This window comes from Macaca nemestrina, chromosome 12 (genome assembly GCF_043159975.1).
Source record: "Macaca nemestrina isolate mMacNem1 chromosome 12, mMacNem.hap1, whole genome shotgun sequence".
NCBI classification, from domain to species: domain Eukaryota; kingdom Metazoa; phylum Chordata; class Mammalia; order Primates; family Cercopithecidae; genus Macaca; species Macaca nemestrina.
The window spans coordinates 1,601,875-1,623,371 of NC_092136.1; the positions used below are offsets into that span (position 1 = coordinate 1,601,875).

The 21,497-nt window shown below is 49.3% G+C and overlaps 1 protein-coding gene and 1 pseudogene across 6 annotated transcripts; both read right to left on the reverse strand.

Annotated features, from left to right (window-relative positions):
- Positions 1 to 1,007: 1,007 nt before the first annotated feature.
- LOC105469799 (hepatitis A virus cellular receptor 1-like) lies at positions 1,008 to 4,779 on the reverse strand. 6 transcript variants are annotated; one of them, XM_071074053.1, is made up of 4 exons: positions 4,459 to 4,779; positions 4,194 to 4,239; positions 3,853 to 4,025; positions 2,369 to 3,750 (listed from the first exon to the last, which is right to left on the reverse strand). In XM_071074053.1, the coding sequence occupies exon 4, from the start codon at positions 3,124 to 3,126 to the stop codon at positions 2,407 to 2,409; it is 720 nt and encodes a 239-aa protein (XP_070930154.1). In that variant the 5' UTR covers positions 3,127 to 3,750; positions 3,853 to 4,025; positions 4,194 to 4,239; positions 4,459 to 4,779; the 3' UTR covers positions 2,369 to 2,406. The 6 variants fall into 6 exon arrangements, 3 of the variants coding, with proteins under 3 accessions (XP_070930154.1, XP_070930153.1, XP_070930152.1); XM_071074052.1 differs by having other exon boundaries at positions 4,194 to 4,274; XR_011610404.1 differs by lacking the exons at positions 2,369 to 3,750; positions 4,194 to 4,239 and adding an exon at positions 1,008 to 1,816 and having other exon boundaries at positions 4,459 to 4,708.
- A 9,097-nt stretch (positions 4,780 to 13,876) lies between these two features.
- On the reverse strand, positions 13,877 to 18,036 carry LOC139357644 (uncharacterized; annotated as a pseudogene).
- Positions 18,037 to 21,497: the final 3,461 nt, after the last annotated feature.

The following is a 21,497-nucleotide window of genomic DNA, read 5'->3' on the forward strand; positions in this document are numbered from 1 at the left end:
TGCACGACCTCACAGGGCTGTCACAAGGCCTGCTGGGCACATGCAGCTCATAGAAAAGTAATGGCTTCCTCTTCGCCCCCTCACCTCCCTCCTTCCCCTCTCCCCCTCACTTTGGAGCATGCAGGCTGATTGTGGAGACATCTCCCAGCCAGGATGTGTCAACAGGGAATGTGCTGGGGACAGCAGGAGTTCACAGCCACCCCCGCAGGCGCCTTCCTGGAGCACGTCCACAGGCCATATGCAGCTGCATCCCCCCACGACAGCAGGGACAAGTTCCTTCCAGAGGACCTGGGTGGCCCCCAGAGCTGCAGCATTTATGATCCAGTCCTTTGCAGAACGCAAGGGACAGACACGTGAACCCTGACCCAGGTTCTTGTGCAGAAATGTTCTCTCTTCAGAATAGAAAGGTATGAGTCTCAGGGCTGGGTCTCTGCAAAGCAGCCATCGGCCTTTCAGGTGGAAACCATGGAGCCCTCAGAGGCTGCGTCTTCCAAGGAGCTGGGAGACGTGCATCTGCCTCTTTTTAAATGCAATGACTATTGCAGTGCATAGAATCAGAGACATGTATCCATGCGTACAAATGAGTCTGTAAACATGATCAAGGTGTGATTTTTGTATGACAATGCAGTTGGATCAGAAATAAGGGAGTGCGGGCCGGGCGCGGCGGCTCACGCCTGTAATCCCGGCACTTTGCGTGGTCGAGGCAGGCAGATCACTTGAGGTCAGGAGTTCGAGACCAGCCTGGGCAACATGATGAAACCCCATCTCTACTGAAAACACAAAAATTAGCTGGGCGTGGTGGTGGGTGCCTGTAGTTCCAGCTGCTTGGGAGGCTGACGTGGGAGGATCACTTGAGCCCAGGAGGCAGAGGCTGCAGTGAGCAGAGATGGCACCACTGAACTCCAGCCTGGGCAACAGAGCGAGACTCCATCTCAAAAAAACAAATAAATAAAAAAGAAAGAAAAGAAGAAATAGTGGAGTTGCTGTGGTCACTCTGGGAAAAGAGGAGGGACCCCCCCCCCAAAGGTGGTTTCTCCATCAACCCTGATGATGCCCCACACACCAGGAAGAGATGAAAGGGTCTGGTGCTTACCTAGCTCGGCATCCACGGGGTGCAGGTGGTTTCAGGGAGGGAGCTGGCGTGGGGCTGTTATTATGCCTCGGGGATGGGGTGATGGCCTCACATGGGCAGGAGGCTGCAGGGCTTGAGCCTTTCACTGGCACCAAATGCACCTGCCCTGCTGTGGAGCACACGGGAAGAGGGATGGGTGAGGCATCAAAGCAGTGAGCCGTCAAACATCATAAAAACAGAGTCAGGCTCTTTATTGCAGGAAGCAATTTATTTGTGGCTTTCTGTGCAGAGAGCAGGGGGGATTTGAGGTGGGCTTTGTAGACTGAGGGAGTTCACCAGATTGACAGTGTGGGCTGAATCACCCCTGTGCAAAGCGCAGCCATTTCCACGTTGCCCCTGAGAGAATGTTTTCCTGGGATCTCCAGCGTTGAGATTTAAAAATTATCATGTTCATAGTTTGATGATAAAACAGTAATTTTTAGGAAGGCAGAGGACCTGCCTGCTTTTCCTGATAAGACCTCGTTCCATTGCCCTAGGTCAGGCATGGATTATTAACTCTCAGGGTTGTGGGGGACCGGCAGCCACAGATGTGGAGCCCTGGGGAACAGGCGACAGCCTCCTCTGCCTACGGTGCTTTGTCCTGCAGTGACTTGATACCCGCAAGAGCGGACGCTAATTCTCAATGTCGGCATGAAATCCCGGCTGACACATGCTGCCCAGGAGACGTCTCCACAATCAGCCCGCCTGCTGGAGAGGGGAAGGAGGGAAGTGAGGGTGCAAGGAGGGAAGTGAGGGTGCTCCCTTCTCCATGAGCTGCGTGTGCCCAGCACGCCTCATGACAACCCTGTGAGGTGAGAGGAGACTGAGGCGCGAGAAATGAGAAGCTTGCCCAAGTCACGCGGCTGAAGCACAGAGCCAGGGTCTGGCGCCCTGAGAGGTCCTGGGTGCATTGGATGCTGTGCACGTACATCAGCAGAGAGGCAGGATGTTGTCATCTCCCTTTGGAGCCAGTAACATTTTCTGCTGCCAGCAAGGAAAGAACATTGGATCACGCGCCTCCACGCAGGCAGGGGCCTTTGGTTGCGCTGATCCCGAGCCCAGCCCTCTCGTGGTCTGTGCTGACGCCAGGGCCTCTTGTTGGAAGGCCTCATGTTCCACGTTTCCCCTCCACGGGGAGGATGCTGAACTCTCTACCTGTAATTCTGGCCTCAGAGCAGCTGTTTTCTGCCTGGTTTCTCAACCCCAGCCATGCACAGTGGAGGTGTCAGCAAACCCCTGGAGAGAAAGTCCGGTGGACACAGGGCTCCTTTCTCTGAGGTTCCCTTTCCCTGGGATCATAGTAACTGTGTCAGGGTCTCCAGGAGGTGCATAGAGTGAGAAGGAGATTTATTACAAGGTGGGGACTCATGGGGTAATGGAGGCAGTGAGTCCAGCATCTGCAGTGTGGGCAGTGTGGGTAGCGTGGGCAGTGTGGGCAGTGTGGGTAGCGTGGGCAGTGTGGGCAGTGTGGCTAGCATGGGCAGTGTGGGCAGTGTGGGTAGCATGGGCAGTGTGGGCAGTGTGGGTTGCGTGGGCAGTGTGGGTAGCGTGGGTAGCGTGGGCAGTGTGGGCAGTGTGGGCAGTGTGGGTAGCGTGGGCAGTGTGGCTAGCGTGGGCAGTGTGGGCAGTGTGGGTAGCATGGGCAGTGTGGGCAGTGTGGGTAGTGTGGGCAGTGTGGGTAGCGTGGGCAGTGTGGGCAGTGTGGGCAGTGTGGGTAGCGTGGGCAGTGTGGGTAGCGTGGGCAGTGTGGGCAGTGTGGGCAGCGTGGGCAGTGTGGGCAGTGTGGGTAGCGTGGGCAGTGTGGGTAGCGTGGGCAGTGTGGGCAGTGTGGGCAGTGTGGGTTGGCCGGCTGCAGACCCAGGGGAGCCTGTGGAGCAGATGAAGCCCAAGGCCGTCTGCTGGAGAGTCTCTCTTGCTTGGGAAGGTTGGCTTTCCCTTGTATTCAAGACTTTAACTGCTCGGAGGAGGCCACCCACATTACAGAAGGCAACATGCTTCACCCTAAGTTCATCCATTTAAAAGTTAACCTCAGGGCCGGGCGCGGTGGCTCACGCCTATAATCCCAACACTTTGGGAGGTCGAGGCAGGCGGGTCACCTGAGGTCAGGAGTTTGAGACCAGCCTGGCCAACATGGGGAAACCCCGTCTCTACTAAAAACACAAAAAATTAGCCGGGCGCGGTGGCACATGCCTGTAACACCAGCTACTTGGGAGGCTGAGGCACAAGAATCACTTGAACCCAGGAGGTAGAGGTGGAGGCTGCAGGGAGCCGAGATCACACCACTGCACTCCAGCCTGGGCAACACAGCCAGACTCCATGTCAAAAAAAAAAAAGAGTTAATCTCATCTAAAAACACTTTCCAAATTGACACATAAAATTAATCATCACAAGAGAGCTGACATTCATTTTTTGATATTCAAAATAGAATCTTGCAACAAGACAGTGAGCTGGAAAGCCAGGCTTGTCTAGAGAGGCAGACAGAGAGAAAGACAGAAACAGAGAGAAAGAGAGAGAGAGGACTTTCTCAGTGCCTTCATCCCATCCAGAAGCAAACCTGGGAGACTTCACCCATGGCTGCTGTGAGCATTCATGGACAAGTTTTTGCACGTCCAAAAGGTTTCATTTCTCTTGCTAAATACCTAGGTGTAGAATTGGTCATTTAAGAAACCACTAAACTGTTTTTCAAAGTGGTTGCATGGTTTAAAATCCCCTCCTCATATTGTATATTTTGTTCTGCTGACCTGTTTTTCTCTCTTGACACCAATCCCCTTCTGTCCTCATGACTGTAGTTTTACGGCGAGTCTTGAAATCACACGTCTTTAGTCTTCCAACATTTTTCTCTTTTTCAAGATTCTTTTGGTTATTCTAGGTCCTCTGCATTTCCTTATATTTTTTGTACGCAACATGGTAATTTCTGTTAAGAGAAAAAAGTACTGAGATTCTGATTGCAATTGTACTGAATTCATCAACCCATGTGGGAAGATGTGGCATCCCGTCAATCAAGAGTTTGGCCCTTGAATGTGGTGTGGCCTCCATTTATTTCATTCACCTTGACTTTCTCCCAGCCGTGCCCTTAGCATACCTTGTACATCTTTTGTGAGATTTATTCGTAAGGATTCATGTTTTCTCTGTAATTTTAAATGACATTTGAGTTCAATTTCTGCTGTAATACAGAAATGCAATTGATTTTTAGTGGCCTCATGGAGATAAAATTCACGTATCACACACTTCACCCTCTCAAAGTACGCAATTCGGTGGTTTTTAGTATATTCACAGAGTTGTCCAATGCTCTAACCATCATCACAATGTAATTCTAGAACATTTTTATCACCCCAAAGAAGCTGTACCCATTGCAGTCACTCCCTACTCCTCCCGCTGAGCTCCTCCGCCGGCCTTGGTCACCACTGATCTCTCCTCGCTCTGCGGCTTTGCCTCTGCTGAATACAAATCGAGTTCTGCTGTGTTCATCCTTCTGTGTCTGGCCTCTTTCTCTCAGGGCAAGGTTTCAAGGTTCATGCATGTCATGGTGACCAGAACTTAATTTCTTTTTATAGCTGAGAAATACCCCATTGTGTGGCTAGTCTGTATTTTGTGAATCCATTTATTGGTGCTGGGACACATGGGCTGCCCTACCATGTGGCTGTTAGAACAATACCATTGTGGACATTTGTGTACACGTTTTTGGGTGGACACGTTTTCATTTTTCTTGGGTGGAGTAGAATTGCTAAATCATAGGATAAATTTATGTTTAACATTTTGAGGAACTGCCAAACTATTCTCCAAGGCGATTAAATCATGTTGTGTTCCCGCCAACAACATAGGAGTGTTCGAACTCATCCACGTCCTCACTAACACGGATCATCGGCCTCACTGACGCTGTTCCAGAGACAGTGTGGAACGATGCCTCACTGTGAGTTTGTTCTGTGCTTCCCTGATGAGTAGTGACATCCCACACCCTTTCCTGCGCTATTTGCCATTTGTATCTCTTCTTTGGAGACATGTCTATCATTTTTAAAACGGGGTTAATTATCCCTTTATTACTGACTACTGATTTTGTATGCTGATCTTTCAGCCTACCATTTTGCTTAAGTCACTTATTAGTTCTAGTAGCTTTCTGGAAGATTCTGTTAGATTTTCTACAGGGATGGCCATGGCCCTGTGTTACTTCTTCCCCTGCAATCTATGTGTGTGTGTGTGTTTTTTTTTTTCCTTTCCGTGCCTCACTGCACCAACCAAATAGAGACACTTTGAGTAGGCACTACTGCTGGTTCCTTCTCTTGGGGGAAAGCAGGCAATCTTCCGCTAGGAAGCATGATGTCTGCTGTATCTGTTTTGGAGATGCCCCTTTATCAGATTGGGAACGTTCCCTTGTGCTCTCCTTTGGCTTGAGTTTTTATTATAAATGCATAATGGATATCAGATTTTTTTCTGTATCTATTGAGATGATCATATGGCTTTTCTTTTTAAGCTTGTGAATGTGGAGAAATGCACCGATTTTTCAAATATTCAGTTGATCTTGCGTTCCTGGGATAAACTCCACGTTGTCATAATATATTATCATTTTACACACTACTGTATCCAGTTTGCTGAATGTTTGCCTCTGTGTTCCTGGGGGGTATTGGCCTGTAGTTCTCTTGCCGTATCTTTGTTTGGTTTTGGTATCAGGATAAGCCTCCTAGAATGTGTTAGGAAATGTTCTGTGGTCTTTGGTTTCCTGGAAAAGATTGTACAGAGTCAGGATTCTCTATTTGTTGACTGCTGGTTGAAATTTACCAGTGAAACAATTTGACCTGTCATTTCCTTTGTCGGAAGTTTCTTAACTACAAGTTTAATTTTCTTAACAAATACAGGGCTATTTGGTTTATCTATTTTTTTAGTGACTTTAATAATTCGTGTCTTTCAAAAAATGTATCCATCACATCTAAGTTGTCAGATTTATTGACCTGAATGTTCTGAATAGTCCCCTTTATCCTTTTACATATCTATAGAATTTCTTTCATTCCTAATTTTGCTAATTTGTGCTGTGTCTCTCTTTAGTGATTAGACGGGGTAAAGATTAATCAATTTTATGGATTTTCTGAAATCATGTGTGCAGAGCAGCCACGGGACAGCACGGCCTCTGCACGCTGTGGGGTACTCAGCAGCTGGGCAGGCAGCTGCCACCTGGACAGGGTGAAACCCACCACATGAGTTCTGGAGTAATTGTCCCAAGGAGGGGCCTTTCCACTTTTGGTTGTCCTGGAAAAAGGCTGCTCCTCGGCTAGGGAGTGAGGTCCCAGGCAAAGACCTCAGTGGGAGGGAGGAGACATGATCTTCCTAAATCTCAGCCCCGAGGCACCAGCCTGGACCCCTCAGTGTGCTGTCCAGAGCTCGTCAGGCACTGATGAGGACTGAGGGGAGGGCAGCGGGGGGCACCCACGTACAACACGACACACACACACACACGCACACATTCTCCTTCTGAGACATTTGCATTCAGGAAACTTGCAGGCACTTCTTTGTTTGTGCAACTAAAAGCTCCAGAGTCCCCCAAAGTGAAAACAACAGACAACTCCCGAAGTAAACTTCAACCACCACCTCTTCCGAGACAGAAAACGCTCAGGACTAGGAGGACAGGGTTCCCAGATTTGTCTTCCCCAAGTATGTTCCAAAAACACCAAGGCACTGAGTTTCAGCCAGGGCACCCCTTGCACCTGGCCTGGTCCCCGGGGAGCAGGATGCACTGTCCCTCGGATCTGTCTTCCTGGTGGCCTCCGCGGCCTCCGCAATGGAGCTTGTCCTGGGACAACAAGGTCTTAATTTGGCAGCTCCTTAAAGGACCAGCCCTGGGAAGGGAACATGGACATGAAAATAATAAGAAAGAAAAAGGACTACTGCAAAATAGGAAACCTAATTTAAGACCGCAGGGCTTTGGAATCCTGATACAACAGGTTATCAGAAGAACAAATACATTAAATTTACCAATTAAAAGACACAAGAGTGTGGATGGAATTCAACAGTGTTACCTGCGAGAGACACAGAATAGTTGACAATAACAGGAAGGGAAAACACAAGCCAATTGTACGTGGATTTAAAGAAGGCTACAAATTGATTAACACATTAAGCCACAGTGCAGTTTTCCGATAGTCAAACGATCACCATACAGAAATATGTCTTCCAACCACAGGGCAAAAAAAAAATTAGAAATTAAGTCACAAAAGGGATAGTGCAAATATTGTGTGTTTGGAAACCAAAGAGCCTATTACCATAAATGTTGGGTTACAGACATAACCATAATTATTAAAAAGTAGTGTTAATAAAAACAGTGCACATTAGAAGGACCAGGGCAGAGTAAAGCAGTTGTTACTGGGAGGTGTATAGCACTCAATACGTTTCTCACAAATTATGAAATGGGAGGTCTGTGCAGATGTTTTCCCTGTTTCCAACGGCGTGGTTTTTGTCATTAATTCTTGAGTTCCTTTTCCATTCTGGGGGCGATCTTTCATTAGTGATATGATTTGCAAATGCATCCTCCTGAGCTGCAGCTTATCTTCTGATTTCTTGTTAGTGTCTTTTAAAGCACACATTTGAAAAAAGAATTTGATGAAGTTCACCCTATCAATGTTTTATTGTATGATCTTCTTTTTGACGTCATGGCTAAGGAATCGCACCTGGCCCACAGTTTCCTTGACTTTCCCCCATGCTTTCTAGTGTTAGTTAGTTAGTTTCAAGTGTTAGTTTCCGGTTTTCATTTAGCCCTCTTTGTGTTCATTCTTGTGGTGGATATGAGGTAGGGTTCCAAACGTATTCTTTCTCATGCGGCCATCCAGATGTCCCAGCACTATTTCCCAGCACTATTTGTGGGCAAGACTATCTGTCCCCCCATTGACTTCTGTTTCTGCCTTTATCAAAAATCAATTGACAATCTACATAAAAGGGGTTTTTTTTTTTTCCTGGACTTTTGATCCTGTTTCATTGGTCTGTGTGTCTATAATGAAGCCAGCATGAGATGGTCTTGGTTACTAAATTTTGTTCTTTTAAAAAGTTATTTTATCCATACCGGGATTTTTAAGTTATTTTTGTCTTAAGTTTTTAGTTCTTTTTTCTATTCTGGATACAATCTTTTATCAGCCATATGATTTGTCAATATTTTCTCCTAATCTGTGGCTTATCTTTCATTTTCCTGTGTAAATATTAGGATCCATTTGTCAAAATTTGCACAGATGCCTGCTGGATTTTGACAGGGATTATACTGGATTTACAAATTGCTGTGTTAACATGATTGTACCTCTGGCCCGCAAACAGGGACATTCTCCCCAGTTGCTGATGTTTTCTTTACTTCCTCTCAGCAGGATTTGGGGGTTTTAGCATTTAACTCTTTTACTTCTTTGGTTACATATATGCTTCTGTATTTTATTATATTATTAATTAAAATTTTCTTAATTTCATTTTCAGATTGTCTATTACAAATGTATAGAAATTCAATGGATTTTTGTGTGTCAATAATGTACTCTACACCTTTGCTGGATTTTTTTATTAGTTCTAACAGGAGTGTTTGTGTTTATTCTGCTTATGGCTCTTCAAAATTCTCAAATCTGTGATTTTTTTTTTTTTTTTTGTCTTTGACTAACTTTGGGAGGCTCTCAGCCATCATCTCTCCAAACAGTTTTTCTTCCACGATCTCTCTTAGGATCATAAGTGGACATTCACAAGAGTGCGTTGAAGTGTTTTAAAGGTCTTGGATGCTTGATTTAGTTCTCGCTCTTTCTCTTTTTTCTCTTTGTGTTCATTGTGGATGATTTCTACTCACCTGTCTCCCAGTTTACGGATTCTTTCCTTAGTTCTGTCCAGTGTGTTAATTAGCCTGTCACAAGAATGTTGATATTGTGGGGGGGGGGGGTGGTGGAGAGGCTATTTCCATTTGACTTTTGTTATTTTTGAGACAGGACCATGCTCTGTTGCCCAGGCTGGAGTGCAGTGTGGTTCTGTGAACTGTGGCACAGTTCACTGCAGCCTCTAACTCCTGGGCTCAAGAGATCCTCCTGCCTCAGCCTCCAAAGTAGCTGGGACTATAATTGCAGCACTTTGGGAGGCTGAAGTGAGTGGATTACCTGAGGTCAGGAGTTCAAGACCAGCCTGACCAACATGGTGAAACCCTGTCTCTATTAAAAATACAAAACGTAGCTGGGCATGGTGGCACACACCTGTAATCCCAGCTACTGGGGAGGCTGAGGCAGGAGAATCACTCGAACACGGGAGGCGGAGGTTGCAGTGAGCCAAGATCATACCATTGCACTCCAGCCTGGGTGACAGTGCAGGATTCCATCTCAAAAATAAATAAATAAAAATAAAAAATAAAAATAGTTTTCTAGTTTTTTTCGGTTTTCGTTTATCTGTTGAAATTCCTCACCTGTTAATGCATGTTGCCTAAACATACCCATTACAGTTATTTTTATTTATTTATCTATTTTTGAGACGGAGTCTAGCTCTGTCACCCAGGCTGGAGTACAGTGGTGTAATCTCAGCTCACTGCAAGCTCTGCTTCCTGGGTTCAAGTGATTCTCTTGCTTCAGCCTCCCAAGTAGCTGGGACCACAGGCATCTGCCACCATGCCCAGCAAATTTTTGTATTTTTAGTAGAGATGGGGTTTCACCATGTTGGCCAGGCTGGTCTCGAACTCCTGACCTTGTGATCCGCCCACCTCGGCCTCCCAGAGTGCTGGGATTGCAGACATGAGCCCCCATGCCCAGCCTGTCAGTTATTTTAAAGTCCCTGTACAACAGTGTCAACATTGGAGTCATCTCTAAGTTGGATTCCATTAATTGTTTTATCACATGGCCATGGTTCATTTTACCTTCCTTTCTTGCTATCTCATAAATTTTAATTGGATTTCAGATACCGTGTCCAGAGAATAATAGAGACAGAAGCAGGTAGCTTTTATGCCCCAGATGGGTTTGGGTCACCTTCTTCCAGGTATCAGTGTGGGATCTGTGCCAGCCTGGACCATGGGTGGGCCGGATCAGGGTGAGGTATGGCCGCCATTACCTCAGGGCATCAGAGACAGTGAGGCCTCCTGGGCAAGCTCACCTTACCTGGTGCTGCAGCCCGGGACTGGGGACCAGGGAGGGTTTTCTCTTCTCTCCTCTCCTCTCCTCTCCTCTCCTCTCCTCTCCTCTCCTCTCCTCTCCTCTCCTCTCTCTCCTCTCCTCTCCTCTCGTTTCCTTTCCTTTCCTTTTTGAGACAGAGTCTCGCTCTGTCACCCAGGCTAGAGTGCAGTGGCGTGATCTCAGCTCACTGCAAGCTCCACCTCCCAGGTTCATGCCATCGTCCTCCCTCAGCCTCCCAAGTAGCTGGGACTACAGGTGTGCGTCACCACGCCTGGCTAATTTTTTTGTATTTTATTAGAGACAGGGTTTCACCATGTTGGCCAGGATGGTCTCAAACTCCTGAGCTCGTGATCCCCCCGCCTCCGCCTCCCAAAGTGCTGGGATTACAGCTGTGAGCCTCCGCGCCCGGCCCCAGGGAGGGTTTTCTCAGTGCCCCTACACCTCCGTTGCAGCAGGCCCTTCATGCCTGAACCACAGAGGTGGTTTTCTCCATGTTCTTGCCCCTTCATTCATTTTACACAACCGATATTTATTGAGCAACTACTATGTGCCAGGCACTGAGTTCAAGTATGGTTTATTCCAGCAAGGCAGGAAGATAGCAGCTAGTCTATTTATGTAATTCTGGAATTTCACAAATGATGAAACCTATGACTACTCAAGTATTAGCTCCAAAAGCTGGTAAAATTCAACAAAGTTCAAAAACTTACAGTTCAGCATTCGTGCATGTTAGAAAAAAAGAAATACTTGAAAAGCTATTAATATCTAACTTCTGAAGAATATCCCTCGGGAAGTGATAATAAATGTCACATAGAAGTGAAACATTAGGAGAAGCAGCTACTACCTGTCTTATTAAACATTGTTTTGAATGATAGCATTGGGACAAACTAAAAAGTAAATACAGTTCAAAATATTTACAAGGAAGAAATGCAACAACTAGAACAAAAGCTGAGTAAAGATACAACATTATAAATCAACGGATTTTCTGGACACCATGTAGAGAAAATATCACGTGACAACATTTCCCATTTATAATTTTAAAATTATAGAATTCTATGGGCAGCCAGGCACGGTGGCTCACGCCTATAACCCCAGCACTTCGGGAGGCCAAGGCGGCTGGATCACTTGAGGTCGGGAGTTGCCTGGACAACATGGCGAAACCCAGTCTCTACTAAAAATACAAAAACTTAGCTGGGCATGGTGGCTCATGCCTGTAATCCCAACACTTAGGAGTCTGAGGCAGGAGAATCACTTGAACCTGGGAGGTGGAGGTTGCAATGTGCTGAGATTATACCATTGCACTACAGCCTGGGCAACAAGAGCGAAACCGTATCTCAAAAAAGAAAAAGCCTCCTACCCATAAGTTGTAAACAAAAGGAGAGCTATAACAGGTTTCTTGATTGAGAATACTTATAACTTCAGGTCTCTAAAAATCAACCTATGGATTTAATTATATTCCAATTAAAATAAATAATTACTTTTATCTTGCCAAGTTTTCTCAAAATTCTCATCAAAAATGTATAGGCAAGTGTAGCCATTAAATTTTGGGAGGATGTCTTTTTTTTTTTTTTTTTTTTTTTTTTTTTTTTGAGACAAGAGTCTTGCTCTGTCGCCCAGGCTGGAGTGCAGTGGCCGGATCTCAGCTCACTGCAAGCTCCGCCTCCCGGGTTTAGACCATTCTCCTGCCTCAGCCTCCGGAGTAGCTGGGACTACAGGCGCCCGCCACCTCGCCCGGCTAGTTTTTTTTGTATTTTTTAGTAGAGACGGGGTTTCACCGTGTTAGCCAGGATGGTCTCGATCTCCTGACCTTGTGATCCGCCCGTCTCGGCCTCCCAAAGTGCTGGGATTACAGGCTTGAGCCACCGCGCCCGGCCAGGATGTCTTTACAATATTTAAAAATTTTTATAGCCATTAAAAATTTAAAAGCAAAATATAAAGGAAGAAGAATGAGTGGTGATTTCCCAGACAGCTGTCAGAATAGACCATAAAGCTACAGTAATTAAAACAGCACTGCCTTGCTTCTGGACTACATAAATAGAAGGAGGAAGTGGACCCGGGCCCTGGCAGCCTTCTCAGTGTAACTCGGCACCCTGTGGACGGGGTGTCTGAGCCAGCAGGAGACAGGGCCTGCTGCAGAGGACGTAACAACAGAATCAGGCACCTGCAGCAAGGCAGTCCCATCTCAGCTGAGACACAGAGCAAATCCAAGAGGAATCCAAATCCAAACAGAAAAATAAAAGCACAAAATTCCTGGAAGGACACGTGGGGAATGTAGTCCTGATATTGGGGGGCCTCGAAAGCATGGTGTGAAATGCAAGCGTTGTTAACGGAGTGTCCAGGAGATTTCACTGTTTCAAAAGGAAACACTTCTTTATTGAAAATCACAGTAAAAATGACAGTACAGATTCAGAGAAAATGTTTCTTACACATATAACAATAAAAATTAATATCTCTAATACCCAGATTGATTATATAAATCAATAGCAGCTCAGTAGAAAAATGGGCTAAAAGTATGAATATTAATTCTCGCACTTTTTATGGAATAATGTTTAGAAAAAGAAAAACTTTAAAATTCACAGAGGGACTAAGTTTTAGGGAATAGTTTTGGGTGTCATCTATATAGATTTTCTCAATAAATATACTAATGTAGTAAATGACGTTGATTGCTTTTATATTTTAATTTAGATTTTCCTAAATTGATCTAGATAGATTTTTTATCAAAAATACCAGGAATACATATTAATCAAAATACCAAAATATCAAAAATATTTTTTATTAGATAAATTGATTCTAAAATGTATACAAAGGGGCAAAGGAACTAGAATAGCTAAATGATAAAAGAAGAAGAAAGGAGGAAGCTACTCAATGTTAAGAGTTACTCAAAAGCTACCGTAATCCAGAGTGTCACCGTGGAGGGGGGACACAGCAGCTCACGCGTGTAATCCTAGTACTTTGGGGGCCCGAGGAGGGAGGACCTCTTGAGGTTAGAGTTCTAGACCTGCCTGGGCAACATAGTGAGATCTCATTTCTAAAATTAAAAAAAAAAATTAATTAAAATTAAAAAATTAGAAAATGAAAAAAGAGAGTGTGACCCCAGGGAAGAGAGAGAGTGCGGGTACAGGGGCGTGCAGGCCCCCAGGATCACGGTCACTGGCCTCCCACAAGGGACCAAGAACCATCAGAGCCAGAAGAGCTACTTTCCCAACAAGCTGTGCTAGAGCAGACTCATGGGTTCAAAACCGGCCCTAGACCTACATGTTCATATGAAAATTAACTCAAATTGGGGCTGGGCGCAGTGGCTCACGCCTGTAAACCCTGCACTTTGGGAGGCCGAGGCTGGCAGATCACTTGAGGTCAGGAGTTTGAAACCAGCCTTGGCTGACATAGTGAAACCCCATCTTTACTAAAAATACAAAAATTGGACCAGGCGCGGTGGCTCATGCCTGTAATCCCAGCACTTTGGAAGGCCGAGGCAGGCAGATCACGAGGTCAGGAGTTCGAAACCAGCCTGGCCAACATGGTGAAACCCTGTCTTTACGAAAAATGCAAAAGTTAACCAGGCGTGGTGGCAGACCCCTGTAATCCCAGCTACTTGGGAGGCTGAGGCAGAAGAATCTCTTGAACCCAGGAGGCAGAGGTTGCAGTGAGCTGAGATCATGCCACTGCACTCCAGCCTGGGCAACAGAGAAAGGCTTGTCTCAAAATAAATAAATACATAAATAAATAAATAAACAAAAATTAGCCAGGCATGGTGGCAGGCACCTGTAATCCCGGCTACTTGGGAGGCTGAGACATGAGAATTGCTTAACCTTGAGGGTTGGAGGTCGCAGTGAGCCAAGATCACACCACTGCACTCCAGCCTGGGAGACAGAGTAAGACTCTGTATCAAAAAAAAAGAAAAGAAAAAGAAAATTAACTCAAACTGGACCAAAAACAGTAACACTTTTAGAATAGAAGAAAGAGTCCAGGGCCTGGGGCTTGGCAAGGACTTCCTAGATATAACATCAAAAGCATGATTCATATATTTTTAAAATCAATGAATTAGAGCTCATTGAAATTAAAATCTTTTATGCTGTGAAAGGTCCTGTTAGGATGGATGAAAAGATAAGCTGTGGGCTGGGAGAAAATATTTGCAAAACACATGTCTGACAAAGGACTTGTATCTGGAATATAAGAAGAACTCTCAAAACTCAACAAAACAGAGCCAAATAATCCAATGAAAGAAGGATCACGGAGAGGAGGTGGAGATGGCAGACGAAGGCACGAAACGGCCTTCAACACGCGTGGCCCCAGGGAAACGCACGTTAGGACTGCGGCCCAGTGTCCCTCCATACCTATTAGAACAGCTAACGCAAAATGTAAGGACAAGACCAAATGCTGGCAGAGATTCAGAGAAACTTTACCACGTTCGCTACGTGTGGAATGTAACACGGTGCATCCACCGTGGAAAAGAGTTTGACAGTTTCTTAAAAAATGGAAACGGATTCTGACCATTTGACCCAGCAGTCACCCTCCTGGGCATTTGTCCCAGAGAAAGAAAGATTTATGGCCACACAAACACCTACACGCGATTGTTCACGGCAGCTCTATTTGTAATAGTCAAAGGCTTCAGAAGGTGCATGGTAAACACAGCGGTCCTTTCCGACCAAGGGAGGCTACTTATCAGTAAAAAGGAACAAACTATTGACACAGGAAACAGCTTGGATGGTCTCAAGGGCATGTTCCTGAGTGAAGAGCCCATCTGAAAGGGTCCCACGCATTCCATTTACATCGCACTTGCAACATGACGGATTTATGGCCGTAGGAAACAGGCCAGAGGGTGTGAGGAGGAAGGAACGGGAATGCGGGCAATGGGTCTCCGGGATGGGGCAGTCCCAGAGATGGCCATGGCAGTGGGACAGCTCTGTGTCCTGTTCCTGGCGGTGTGGACACAAATTCCCACACCCTACAACATGGCATAAAAAATCCAGACACATACACGGCAGCAAGGGCAGCTTCCTGGCTTAGACACACGCTCCAGTTAGGGAGACGAAGCCATTAAGAAAACTGGGTGAAGGGTGTATGGGAATCTCTGTACTAGCTTTGAGACTTCCTGTAAGTCTGTAATGATTTCAAAATAAAATCTTTGAAAGAAATCAGGAGCTTGATAAACAGAACATACATCATATGCCACTTTTTGAATAAAAAACATTAAGACATGCAGCTATTCCATTCTTGTTGCAAACAGAAACCACAGGAAGAAGGAGACAGAATTCACGGACTCGGTGAGTGGAGAACAGAAAGTTTGAGCTTCTGGGGTTACTTAATTATTTCACATTTTAAAATTATTTAAATTAAGTAAAAAAGCATACAGAACAAATAAATGGAACACAAGAAAACAAACAAAGGGGCATTTTCAATGCATAAACATTTAGGAGTGGAGACCGGCAAGAGCCCCTTTGCACCGCAAATGGGCCCTGAGGTCCAGGACTGCAGGAGCCCAGTGGGGAGCCCGGCCAGCTGGAGGGACAGATACCAGCACTCGCTGCCTATGTCACTGCCCTCAGTGCTGCCCACAAGAGGGTGGCCCACTGGGTCCCACCACCCCAAATCCCAATGCCAGAGCCAGGCCCAGCTCTGCCGACCCCGCCACCCCGTGCGGCACCCAGGCCACGCTGGTGCAAGGCCATGGCTAATCCGTTCTCAGAGGAAGCTGAGGAGGCAGCCCTGCCCTCGATGTTTCCCAAGCCCCCTTATCCCAGCAGATTCCTCTCGGGGAAGATAAGCTCCCAGCTTAGCCAGGGCGGGTGGGAAGTCAGAGCTGCTTCCTTAATTGGCATTTTCCAGTTGAGAGCACATTCTCTACCTTTTTCACTTGGATCAGCTAATTGCCAAATGTTTTCATTTTTGAGAAGAAGTGAAATTGCAGAGATGTGGGATTTAGGGAAGGAATGCAAGGATCAATTCTGCCTAATTGCGAAATGTCTCAGCGGTCACCGTGACGGGTCCCAGAGTCGGCCGTGTGGACCCCGGGGCCTCCCGGGCGGTGGGGCCCCGGGGCTGTGATGCAGATGTTTACCTGATGTCGTGGCCTGAATCTGGTTTACATTGGAAATCAGACTGTTTACAGGCCAGCACATCTGCCTCTTCCTCTGGCTCTCCTTCATTTTGCTGTAATGTTCTGCAGGTCTCGCTGGGGTCTCTGTGGGAATATCTGTGACACGGAGTGAGCTAGGCCAGCCAAGGGCGGCCCCATCTGGGGACGGCAGCTCACGGCCTGGCCCCGGGTGGGCAGCCTGGGCCTGGGTTAGCGGTGGAGATGGGGGAGGGTCTGGGGCCCCTGGGCGAGTGGTGGGGTACACAGGCCGTCAGCCCTGCTGCAGGGTTCCTGTGGAGGACAGGGAGCCTTCTCCATCCCTGAAAACCATCGCGGGGACAGTGGAGTCATCAGGATGCTGGGACCCTCTAGTGTGTTCTGGAAGCAGAGGCTGGGCGTGGGCACGGGAACCTGTGATTGTCCCCAGACACCGAGAGGCCCACAGGGCCCCAGGTGCTCAGACCCCGGCTACAGATCGGGGACCCAGTCGTGTGTCAGGGAAGGAGAGGAGCAGGGGCCACAGACAGGGGTCCAGGAGGGCAGGGGGTCCAGGAGGGCAGGGGGTCCAGGAGGGCAGGGGGTCCAGGAGGGCAGAGTCACAGCAGGATGGGTGGTCCCACTACAGGGGACTTCACGCCAGCAGCCCCTGCACTGCCCCTCTGACAGCCTCCACCTTTGACCCCCTAGACCAATGGGCTGCTGTGGCGGCTCTCAAGGCTGCGGCCCCAGCTGTGGGGGCTGCGGCTGCTGGGGTCTGAGACCCTGCTGTTCTTTGTGGAGACACTGATGTCCTTCCCAGATCTCCTGGGCCCACCGTCAGCCTCCAGGCTGACCAGGCTGCCTGGGTCTCCTAGGACTCAACCCTGGGTTTCCTCCTCCAGGATACTGGATGGGAATCTGCAGCTGCCAACATCCACCTGCCGGCCTTCCCCTCTGCCCTGTCCCCTTGCTGCCACGGCCTCCTTTGTCCCCCCTGGAGATGCAGAGAGCAGCTCCGTCCTCAGTTGCCTTCTGAGTCCATGGGAGCTTCTGACCTCTTCCAAGCAGGGGCCCTGGGGGCTGCGTCCTGCCTGGTCCAGGCCTTCTTACCCTCACCTCCCTCTGGGCTCAGGGAGCTGGGGCCACACAGCCCGGAGAGCTTGGGCTGCCCAGGAGAGGCCACCCTCCTCCTGCTCCCAGGAGTGCCCACAGCCCTGTCAGTTTCCAAGGGTGTCTCCTTCAAGCAGCCTCGTCAGGCCGAGCCACCCCCAGTGCCCTCTCTCCTCCGGCAGCCACGATCTGCCCTTCCTCCCCACCTGCTCAGTCCTGCAAAGCCTCCCGCCAAGCCTGACACCTGGAGTTTCCGTCTCCCACACTCCAGGGGCCTCCTCCACATGTCGGTGACCTCTGACCTCTGTTTCAGACCCAGAGCCCCTGGGTGCGCCAGCATTGGGTCCCGATGGCGGCACCAGTGTTCCAGGCCTGGGGCACCGCACTCACTGCAGATCTGGCCTGAGACTCAGCATCCGGGCAGCCCCATGAGATCTAGTTTCTGAATGGCATCGTCACCTGACTGGGCCTACAGGCCACAGGCCCGGTGGTCCTTTGGGCACTGATCCCTCTCCCACCCCCAAATCCCGCCTGAGAGCAGCGCATCAGGCAGGCCCCGAGTATCGGACGCCTCCAAGTATCAGCCTCGATGTTCCTCTAATTCCAGCCCTGGCGTCTTCTCCCCGGGACACCCTGCTGCTCCCTCGAGCTCTGCCCTCCATGGTGACTCCAGACATGCACGTTCAGCCTCTTCCCTCCGGGACCAGACTCCTCAGCAGCTCCCACTGCTCCCAACATGCCATCCAGCTCCTCAGGCCAGCAGCAAAGACAGGCACAGAATGGCTCCCGAACCCATCACTTCCTTCCTTCCTTCCTTCCTTCCTTCCTTCCTTCCTTCCTTCTTCCCTCCCTCCCCACTCCCTCCCCACTCCCTCCCTCTCCCCTCCCTCCGTTCCTTCATTTCTTCCTTACTTGTTTCTGCCCTCCCTCCCTCCCTCCCTTCCTTCTCTGCTCCCTCCCTCTCTCCCTCCTTCCCTCCTTCCTCCCTCCATCCATTTCGTCCTTCCTTCCTTCTTCTCTCCCTTCGTTCCTTCTTCCCTCCCTCCCTTCCTTCCTTCTTTCCTTCCTTCCTTCTTTCTCTGCTCCCTCTCTCCCTTCCTCCTCCTTCCTTCCCTCCCTCCTCCCTCCCTCCTCCCTCCCCCCTCCCTTCCTTCCTTCCTCTCTGTAGTCAAATGCGGGTACATGAGATTTCCCATCGTCGCCATGGGAAGTGCACAGAACCGTGGCATTGAGAACATGCCCACGGCTGTGCCGCTGTCACCACCATGCAGCTCCAGCACGTTTTCATTGGGCGAAACTGGAGCTCCGTCCTGACTAATCACTCACTCCCATCGGCCCCTGCCCCGGGCCCTGCTGACCACCATTCGGTCGTCCTTCTCTTGACTCTGACTCCTCTGGGGGCCTTCCCTCTGTGGGGTCACCGCGTTGGTCCTATTGGGACCGGCTGGCTTCACTGGGCATGAGGTTGTGAAGGTTGGTGTGTTGCTGCTTGTGTCAGAGCACACTCCTTTTCCAGGCTCGGTGAGACCCCGATGTGTGTGTCTGCCCCGTTCCACATCCCCTCACCTGCTGGCTGTTTCCACCTTTGGGCTATTGTGACTACACGGCTATGAGCACGGGGGTCTGAGTCCATTCTGTGTGGCCATAAAACAACCTCTGAGATGGGGTAATTCATAAAGCTCACGGTTCTGTCAGCTGAGAAGTTCAATGGCATGGCCCTTCTGCTTCTGCTGGCGGAGGTCAAAGGGGAAGCAGACACGGGAAGAGAGATAAAGCCCAGGGATGTGTTGGCTTCAGAACAAGCCCCGCTCATGGGAACAAATCCATTCCCATGGGAACTCACCCCGTATCACAAGAGGAGAGTCACTCCCAGCACCAGGCACTCCCCAGGGAGTCACTCCCACGACCTGCACGTCTCCCTCCCCTCAGGCCCCATCTCCCTGCGCTGCCACACTGGGGGTCCTGTTTCAACAAGAGTTTTGCTGGGAACAGAGGCACTAAGTACATCCGGGCCGTGGCAAGGGCTGTGCAAGTGTTTGAGTCTCTGCTTGGATTTCTTTTGGGGATAGACCTAGGAACGGAATGGCGGCTTCACAGGGTAATTTCATGTTTACCTGTTTCTGGAAGGCACACACTGAGCTGGCCAGAGCAGGCTTGTGTTTTCCTCTGAGCTCCTTCTGCCTTCCAGAATGCAGATGAGAGGGCAGGTGCCCCAGCAGCCCTCGTCAACCACAAGGCATGGGTTCCTCACCTTAGGTTCAGGGAGCACAGAGACCGAGGGCCGTGGACTCCTGGTGAGACGGTGGCGCCTCCATCGCAGGCCCGCAGACTCTGTATCCAGCCCTTCCAGAAAGGTACAAAAATGAAAAGCCTGCCTTATGGAAGACAGGAAGACAGGGTTATTCAGAATTTTTGGTTCTGTGTGGTCTCCTTAGAATCATTAGTAGACTTTTTAAAATGAAAATGACCCATGTCCATGGTGAAAAGATGAGCCACGGCCTCCAGGGCAGCAGAGCCGAGAGCCACACGCTTCGCGTCTGTTTCTCGTTCCCTATTTTCCCACATAGGCACCGACGCTTTCCCTGACAGCAGCATCATCATGCAGCTCGGGCGGCTGACCCGCGTCCTCCTCACCACGTGCAATGGTTTGAGTCGAGGGTTCTCACGGCCTCGAGCCACGTGGAGGCCGTGCCTTGTGTTTCCTGTGAGAAATCTTCAACCAGCGCCACTCTCAGCCTCCACTCTCCAGCGCTTCTGTGGCTAGACCTGCATTCGGGGCTGCGGCTGCAAACACAGGAATAATTTACGGCTCTTGGGGCACTTTGCTGGGCTGCTTCCAGAAAAGTCGACCCCTCCCTGCAAACCAGCACTGCCCAGCATTCTTGTCCCGCCAGGCTGACTGCGAGGCTGCTGTGGCGTTGCCACTTTGCTGGGAAAGGGCCCCTTATCTTTTGTTTCCCTTGCATTTCTTTCAATTCTACCATTGACCGTTTTTCACACATGCGGTCATCATTGTATTTTGCCCCCGTTTTGTGAGGTTTGGTGTATTCTTAATTTTAACGTTTCCTGGGTTTTGAGGAGAGCATATTCTGTCATTGTATTTCACAGGTATTTTCCCCCGCTTGGATTTGTTTGGCCATTAGCTTGTTTTCTGCTATTTTACAATAGTTTGTTTTTCTTCATTACAAAAGGATTCTGCTGAGGGTCCCCCAGGCTCACCATGCTTCGGAGTGTGAGGCAGCAGGGGCAGGCAGGTGTCCTTCCTTCTTTGAAGTGTGGGTTGGGGCAGGACAGCAGACCCTGGGGTCCCTGCTGAGGAGGGAAAGGATGGGATTAGGGCTGTTCTCTTCCTGGCCTCAGGAGCTCCCCCAGCTCCTTCTTGTGGCTGGAGCAGAAACCTCCTGATTGTCACGGAGAGTGAGTTTGCCCGTGGAGCCTTTCCTGTCCGGCTCACATAGAACAGGCTGTGAGGTCCCTGCACTGAGCAGCACGTGCCGGGCCAGGTCCCCACGACTTTTGGGAAAACCCAGGCCTGTGTTACAGGAAGCAAAGGTCTTTAGATGAAGGTTTTAAGAATCAAAATTAACCCGCACAATGGTGAGGTCAGTTGGAGCCTGGATTCCGTGGGGTAAGACTGCCATAGCCAGGCAGGAATCCCACTCCTTCCTTTTCCCTGTCCCCACCTGCCGGCCATGCCCTAGAGCAGGGGCACACTCGGACCCCAGCCCAGCGCCCACGCCCCTGCCTGCAGGCCTGCGAGGTCCCACAACCCCTTGGCATGCAGGGACGGCCCAGGGCCAGGTGTGGGCGAGGCTCAGGATTTCCTGGCACAGATGACTTCATGTTATGGCCTGGCAGCCTTGGGTGGTATCAGCAGATGCAGGAAACCACGGGCCCAGCACCCTGCCTGTCCCGGCTGTGGGTGCCAATGCTGAGTGAGTTCTGTGGCTGGTCACACAGGCGGCCCGGTGGGTGCAGGCCATCTCGGGGGACGACCTTGCCCTGCCTGGTCCCCGGGGAGGGGCGGGTCTCTGTACTGGCCACACTGTTTGCTGCGTGCTTTTTGTTTGCCGAGGGCTGCAATGTTTGTCATCTGCCGCCGTGTTGGTTGCCGGGTGAAGAATCGCTGGCCCTGTGT